Source organism: Pistacia vera, unplaced genomic scaffold (assembly GCF_008641045.1).
Source record: "Pistacia vera cultivar Batoury unplaced genomic scaffold, PisVer_v2 Contig143, whole genome shotgun sequence".
Classification (NCBI taxonomy): domain Eukaryota; kingdom Viridiplantae; phylum Streptophyta; class Magnoliopsida; order Sapindales; family Anacardiaceae; genus Pistacia; species Pistacia vera.
In genome coordinates, this window is record NW_022195500.1 from 1022410 (window position 1) to 1030721 (window position 8312).

Here is an 8312-nt window from a genome sequence, read left to right on the forward strand (position 1 = left end):
GTTCATTCGCAGAATAGTTGTTAATATGCTACGTAACTGCGTCTGACTCAGACGACACGTCGATCGGTGCAAAAATTCGATGAAAACCTTCAGCATCCGCAGCATTATTGTTACACTTTAAGCAACATTTTCGAGTTTCAGTATTTACTCCTTGGCTGCAGACAAGACCAACTTTAACTTGAATCCAGTGGCCTTGTATACTGGATTGGGTACTGCAGCCTAGTACAATGATTTGAACAATTTCAAAGTGAATAAATAAGCTATGACAATCAAGAACTGTGAAAGAAAATAAAATTAACTTTGCATTTCTTAATTAAAAATACATGAGATTCACAGTAAAATGAGGTGATTCAGAACCCCTTTCCATTCAGTCTAGGATAGAACCTTCAAAATTCAGTAACAAAATACATTAGCTCCTTCTTTGTTTTACTATCCTAGGGACCTAGTCTCAGCTTCATGAGCCTGAATGCTGACCAAAGAAGATGAATATGTCTTCAAACATGCTGTTGGTCCTATCTGCAAATCGAAAAAGCTTAAATCAATCCAAATCAGTATTGCTACAAACCTTAACAAAAGAGTGAACAAGAAGGGAAAGGGGAAAAGTGCAAGAGAAAGAGCACTTACATTCAAAACTAAACACTAAGGGTTGTTCGACAAGCAGTATGATCACTAAGATGCTGCTATTACCGTTGGTTATTGAATCTAGACCTTTGTTGTCCTCGCCACCGCAATCCTTGGCCAGGATTTGTTGTACGAGGACGTGAATAGTCATTCCATCTGGGAAAATGATTAGTCTCGTTACTATACCTGCCATGGTTTACTCTTCCTGCTCGTGAACTATCGATCCATCGAGAGGAACGGTTAACCTCCATATTGTTGTGCCTGCCAGCATTTGTCCTCCCTGGTCGAGTATCATTCATTGATCTATGCCTTGGGGCATAATTAGTCTCTCTGTCATACCTAAATCTCAACGGTCTCCCTGAGACCCTATCGTCATGCACTAGCTGTCTATCTCTACTAACAAGGAATTCTTCTACTTCATAAATGAGATATGATCCCAAAAGTAAGTAGAGCATAAAATCGGAAGAAGCATTTTCCTCGCTGTGTTCTTCCCCTGTTACAGGTTGCATAATAGTAAGGAAGTCCCTAAACCCTCTTATATCCTCCAACCTTCTCCAATCGTGCTGCCGTTCTGGATCCACCTCTGTTGGCCGTGTAGATGGGTGATCCGACCGAGCATGCTTCCTCAGTTCTGAATAAGAACCACTAAAATCACAATTCTCACAAGAACAACTACGCACTTTAGAATTCATAAACTGACGTGCAGCTTCTACCACACTATACCCATAAATTTCTCCCCGACAGAGAGGGCAACCAAGCTTTGGCTGCAACAGTATCACATCATGCCTGGATTGCACAGACATTGAGGCTTCCTCTGCTGTTCCAGATGAGTTCAAGCCTGCAGAGGGAATGTCTTGTCTTATTTCTGTTGAAGGAGTAGATGCGGATGTCTTAAGGAACTGGTCAAGGCAATTCGAGTGACGATAGCTTGTATTGCACATGTAAGGTTGGCATCCCTTCTTGGAAGAAGAACAGTGCAAGAGAACAGCATTGTGGGGGTGTTCCAGGCAGATTGGGCACCTAACTTCCTCCCACTCTCTTGTATCCTCAAGTATTTCAAGTTTGTTCGGTTTGGGATCCCTGGAACTAGAATTGCAAGGGTAAGGAGATGCCCTAGACCGATCAAAAGACAAAGATTGAACTCTTCTATCCTTTGGCATTTTTCGGAAGTAAAAATGTCACCACAGAAAACTAAATTCCCCTTTATTTTTCACTTCACAAAATTAAATTCCAGAGCCCTATATAATCATATCAAACTTAGCAAATAAGTAATCATGTACAATTATAATCAGATGAAAAGAACACATAAGAAATCATGTTATTCTTATAAAGAAAACATTCAAATAGGGGAAGAAAAAACCTTTACAAATTGAATGTATATAGGCTTAGCATCAATGATAAATACAGAAATAAACTAGTAAGCCACATTTAAAAGACAGTAAATGAGCTCATACTCTTTCACTTCCCTACAAATCCAAACCGGTAGCAGTTCTATTAAATAAAAATTATTACATACACAGATTAAACATCATCATGTTCATGAATCAGATTACTTATATATAAACCCCAAAAACATATCTTATAAGTATTAAGTTCACCAAGTTCTAAACTGTGGACTGCTACCGGAACCTTCAACTTTTAAAGTAAGGAAAACTTTGGGTATAATTTTCTTTCTCATTGCAGGAACCAGAACAAAAATTAGTGTAACTCAGAAGCTTCAAACTACAACAACAGCTCTCTCTCTCTAGTTCACCAAGTTCTAAACTGTGGACTGCTACCGGAACCTTCAACTTTTAAAGTAAGGAAAACTTTGGGTATAATTTTCTTTCTCATTGCAGGAACCAGAACAAAAATTAGTGTAACTCAGAAGCTTCAAACTACAACAACAGCTCTCTCTCTCTCTCTCTCTCTCTCTCTCTCTCTCTCTCTCTCTCTGTGATTTGCAGACATCAAAAGCAGAAAATAATCAATTGATCAGACAAAAGGTTTTTTTTGGTAAAGTCAACTGAAAAAATATACCACATGATTAACCATAAGCCACATAAATTCCATTTTTCTCACATAAAAGAAAGGTCAACAATCAACCACAGAACAGGAAACGAAAACAAGAAAACAAAAACAAAAAATCTATGGCAACCCAGATGAAATCATGTTCATTACAACAAAAAGATGGAATTTTTCACAAACAATTACCACAAAACACTCACCCCAGATGGCAGTACAATCATAATCATGCCAGACAAAACGAAACGAAACAGGAAAAAAACGAAAAACCCAGAACGAAATTTGAATTGCAGAGCAGGGAAGATCAAGATTTCAGGTGTAAAGGGAAAGAGAACTAACCAGATATTTCTGGAGTTTGAAGAGAGAAATTCTTGCAAGAGAAGGTGAAAACATTGAGATTAGCGATACATTTATAGCAGCCAAAAGAGTATCCACCGTCTATCTGTAATTATAAGTTGAAATTACGAATATATCCCTACCTTTTGTTTAATACTTTAATTTATTGTGGCCGTCAGCTCGTGTGGCTTGTTCGTAGTTAGGCTGGTCTAGTGGTCTTTTTAATTTTTTGTTTTTTGTTTTTTTAATCAAATATTAAACTTTTATAAAAACTAAAAGCTGAATTACGTTATTCACCCTATATTTGGCGAATATTGATGCCCATGGTTTTAAATATCATGTTTGGCTTATTATTTCTACCCATATTTCCAATCCTATTCTTCAAATAATATTTCGCACATTATTCCAGAAATATTACCCTATTTTTTTAATTACTTTTAGACCCCATAAGGTTATTAATTTCATTAAATACCTCCTAAAAAAGTTTAAAAACTAACAAAAACACCCCCATTACCCATACTTGCCAGATTCCTACAACCACCGTCGGTGGTATCCGAAATCTTCTACAACGATGAATTACTGACCAGAACTGACCGGTAATTCACCGATCTGGCCGTCAGCAACGGCCAAAGATGACCATCGTTTTGGCCTTTTCCAACCGTCGACGGCCACAGCAAGCCGTAGATCTGGCCGAAAAAGGCCATAACGACGCATTACAACACAGATCCGATAGGTCTGTGTCGTAACGCGATTTTCGGGCCAGATTCCAACGGTGGTGGCCGCAATCTAGCACTGCAAGTGGTGGGGGTATTTTTGTCATTTTATATGTTCGGGTGTTTAAAAATTAGTAAACCTAGGGGCTTTTTTATAAATTTTTAAATTTTACCTCGTAATTCTCTCCTATTCAACTACCCAATATTATTCCCAAAATCCTATCTAAAATAATAAATCAAACGCACCCATAAACGTTCCACCTATAGCTCTTCGTCCATCATAATACCCTTTTTACCCTTAACAATCCTACTTTGCACCCTGATGACTGTTGTTATGCCGTCTCCAGTCACATAGAATGTGGGTTTTCAAGGTATTATTCGTTTTGGGCGTATAAGCTGAGTTGTTGACCAGCCAGCATGGTTTTGTCCTAAAAAGATGTCTCTAGGTTTTTAAGAGTGTTATTGTACTATATAGAGGACTATGGCTCTTATCTCTTAACCGATATGAGAGTTTGGTGTCAACACACCCAAATTAAAAAAATAACCCTTAGGACATCAAAAATTAATCACCGTCTTCATCATCGTAGGCAATCATAGGACATTAAATTAAAATTTTCAGAACAACTTTGTGCATTTATTGCTCGATTAAATCATTCCTCTCATGGTGCTTTTAATTAGTGGCTCCCAACGAAACCTTTTGCATTGAAAAAGATACACAATCCGGCCCGCAACCAAGAACTTAATCTAGTATGAGACACCATAAGACATGTCGTTTTAATACAAAACACTCATATAATATATCATTTAAGCTCATATGAAGTGTCTATAAAAGGCAAACATCGAAAACATTTATATTACGATCAATGGAAGTATTAAATTGTGTCGTATATATACATTTTGTATATATGGTTTGCTAATTTTGTGCTGATATGAAAAACTATATTATTTGATATATTTAAGATCTATCTATATAATTTCATATCATGCCAACTGATTCTATCCATTGAACATCTTTAAACAAAACTGTTGTGTGTGATTTTTTCATCAAACTCAGTGAGTTGCGAGGTATTAGATCGACCAAGAATCAATCCGACTCTACCGGTTGTTCAACCCAGCATGAGCTTATAACTTGACTCAGCACAAGCTAGTCGCGAATAACCCAGATGATCGTTCAATCAATTCCCAAATAGCTTCAAATCCTAGATATTACGGGAATGACCAGATTAACAATAATCTCTGTGCAATTACAACGCTCAATTACGAGAATATCGGAGTTGCAGTTCAAATCAATTGTAATCATTTTATTTTTGCTCTTTTCTTTGTACAAACCTTGTATATAAACCCCCTTAAATGATTAAAAAGGGGTTAGAAATTTTTCATAAAACTCTTATTGTAATCTCTCACAGCAAATACAAGAATAGTGGACGTAGGCATAAGAGGTTACCTCGCACGAACCACTTTAAAAATCTTATTATCTTTTACTTTATTGCACTTATCATTCACCCATCGTTGATTATTCGTAATCACGTCCATATCTATTTCGATTCCACTAAGGTCAATCGAATCTCTTTGGTTGGTACGAATTTTCGTATCAACAAAAACCAACGTTTAACAAAACAAAACAGTTTTGGAATTTCATGCCCCCTTTGTCCAGGATGTGGACAAAGGCCAACCTCAATTGGACGCCCCCAATGTCAGGTACAACAATACCACTATGAAGAATCTTAGATCTAGTTAATTACTTTTTCACTTTTAATCAAGTGGACCCTTAAAGTTTGAAAATTGTATTATTTGTATCCCTTTGCACTAAGAGTATCAACCATCTATTCGGTATTTTAAAGTCAAAATCACTTATATATCCCCACCTTTTGTTTGGTTTAACGTAATGTCAGCTCGTGTAACTTGTTCATAGTAAGGGTGTCGGCCGAGCCGAGTCAAGCCACTCGCGCTTGGCTTGGTGGAAGCTTGTGCTCGGCTCGACTCGACTATAGTGTCGAGCTCATGAGAACTTGGCTCGAAAAGCTCGAGCTCATTGGGAAAGTGGAAAAGTTGAGAGTTTTTTTTTTTTTAAAACTCAAGCTCGAACTCGAGCTTGACACTATAGCAAACGAGTCAAGCTCGATTAGTCCAAAGCTAAGCTCGACTCGACTCAGCTCGTTTACACCCCTAGGCTACTTCATAGTACAAGCTGGACCTTTTTATTGTTTTTTAATGCAGTAAATATATGAGATTATCATATCATTTAATACATCATCACTTCATTTATATATCAATATCATATATGATGACACATAATTTAAGATATGAAATTTGGAATAAGTTTTGACAAGAATAGTATTACTTGGTTCTTATATATCAATTCTATTTTAATTATTAGTTTTATTTACCTTTACTTTAAAATATTGAAGCAAACTGGTCAAGGTGTCCAAGAAATAAGGGAAAAAAGGTGTTTCTGTTGATGGATGCCTACACAGCAACGTAGAGAAGAAAAAATTTCTTTATAAAGAAATTTAAGAAAACTAATATTTTTTATTATATGAACGTAATACCACCATTTTTTATTCTTTTATACATTTAATGTTTTCTTTATAAAATTAACAAATTTATGATAATTATAAATTTTTCTAACCAATCAATTCTTTTGATATATGTAGACGTAAAAATCTACCTATATGGAAGGGGGGTCTGATCCCGTGAGGTTGAGGCCACTAGCGATCCGCTGCACCTGCACACATAGAGAAACAAGCGTGAAGCAAACGGAAAACACCAAGGTGGTGTTTGCCATAGGCACTCCGACGCTCAAGTCAGCAAGGCTGAAAGAGTCTAGTATAGTGAGGGCAGGGAGTAGAGACGTTACTAGAAGTCTAGACGGGGACTGTGACTGCGGCAGTGATGTGAAGCTCTCAAGTAAGAGCTTCGGGTGTGAAGGTGTAATGTAATCTAATCTCCCTTGTGAGAGGGCTGACCTTTGCTTATATAGTGATTGTTTGGTCTCCCAGTCCTGGTGGGAGTAAGAGTCCTAGTGTGACTCTGATACAAACCATAGAGGAATTAGGGCGGTGGTGAGCTATCTTACCAATGTTCAAATAGGAGGGTGATCCCGAACAGGAAAGTAACCTCGAGTAGGAAAGTGACCTGAACAGGAAGGTGACCTCGAATAGGAGACTGATCTGGAATAGGAAAGTGATATGTGGGTGCCGTGGGCTCTGGACTTGCTCATAGGTCTAGAAAGTGAACTGGGATTTGGAGGCCTGGACCCGATGGTTTGGGCCGATTGTATCTCGTATCAAATGGGCCTAATCCAGATGGGGCCGTATCGGGATTAGGCCTGGTCTCTTCCTCATTCAGTCTCATTCTCTTATTTGGGCCAAGGAAGATTTTTGGCCCTAACAGTTTGCCCCCCACTCTCTAAGTTGAGTTTTTCTTAAGTCAGAGAGTAGGAAGCGATCGAGGCACGCTCAGTCTCCCTTCCTGGACGGCCAATTATTGGCGTAGCTGACCAGTTTGATGTAGGTTATTCGTAGTCAAGGGTCTCTCGGTATCAAAGCTGATCCAGAATGTTCAATCACCCAAGAAAGTGTGCCCGATCAGTAAGAAGGGTCGAAGGGACTAAGATAACGAGACTTTTAGGGCTCACGTGCTCGTTCGGTGTGTCCTGCCGATTGGAGAAGTGAACTAAAATCCCATGACAGGGGTATCCACTCGGCATGCCGGGTCGAATGAGTTGGAGACGATGTTAAATTAAAGGTTCGTTCGGTTGGGGTACTCGAGTGATCGAGTGGGATGGAATCGGCTCGGCCAACTTGTTGGACCGTAAGACTTGCGCTTGTGATTCCACGACGCTCTTTACTGGATGCCAAAGGGCCAAATAAAATGCGCAAACATTTGACCCATGGCTGCCCACTCGTCCGCTATGGAAGACCGAATGGGCGAGGCCCCTTACCTTGATCGCCTCGAGATGAACAAGTGCTAGACTGCTCTTAGCCAATTGCCCCGATTGGGAGAATCTCCTGGACGTGAAGCATGGGAGTGTCGGCTTCGTTGCGGGAGCTAACCTGTTGCAATATGCTGGCTCGGTCGGGTAGGAAGGGCGATTGAATCTTTAGACAGGTTAAGTCTGTGTGTTGATCGGTGGCGTGGGATGGGGTGAGTGGTGATAGTCAAAGTTTGAAAAGACCAGGTCGGTCGGTCGGTGGCATAGGAAGAGTGGTGATCTAATACTTGGTTCCTAGGGAGTGAGGATGGTGGAGTTCAGTCGGTCGGTCAGCTGGATAGAGTGGAGACCCAATACTTGGTTCCTAGGGAGTGAGGATGGTGGAGTTGGGTCGTATGCTTGTGTTCTAATTTTGGTACAGCCCAGTGGCTAAGTTGTGTGTACTCTCTGTTGGGTTGGGTCGATGACTTGTCGATTTTGAGGTGTACGAACCCTTCACTCGGTCTGGCCAACTGAATGTGTAACTTCATGAATCGGGCAAAGCCGACCGAAGGTGTGGATCTACGAATCGGGCAAGGCCGATCCAGAGATGAAATTGTAGATCGAGTAGGGTCGATTCGAAGGTGTAAATTCATGGATCAGGCAGGGTCGATTCGAAGGTGTAAATTCGTGGATCGAGCAGGGTCGATCCAAAGGTGTAAATC

General features: G+C 39.7%; 1 protein-coding gene across 3 annotated transcripts; it reads right to left on the reverse strand.

Annotated features, from left to right (window-relative positions):
- Positions 1-277: 277 nt before the first annotated feature.
- Positions 278-3051, reverse strand: LOC116123604. 3 transcript variants are annotated; one of them, XM_031409353.1, is made up of 3 exons: positions 2965-3051; positions 625-1859; positions 278-516 (listed from the first exon to the last, which is right to left on the reverse strand). In XM_031409353.1, exon 2 carries the CDS (start codon positions 1779-1781, stop codon positions 684-686), a length of 1098 nt encoding a protein of 365 aa, XP_031265213.1. In that variant the 5' UTR covers positions 1782-1859; positions 2965-3051; the 3' UTR covers positions 278-516; positions 625-683. The 3 variants fall into 3 exon arrangements, with proteins under 3 accessions (XP_031265213.1, XP_031265215.1, XP_031265214.1); XM_031409355.1 differs by having other exon boundaries at positions 278-532; XM_031409354.1 differs by lacking the exon at positions 2965-3051 and adding an exon at positions 2829-2952.
- Positions 3052-8312: the final 5261 nt, after the last annotated feature.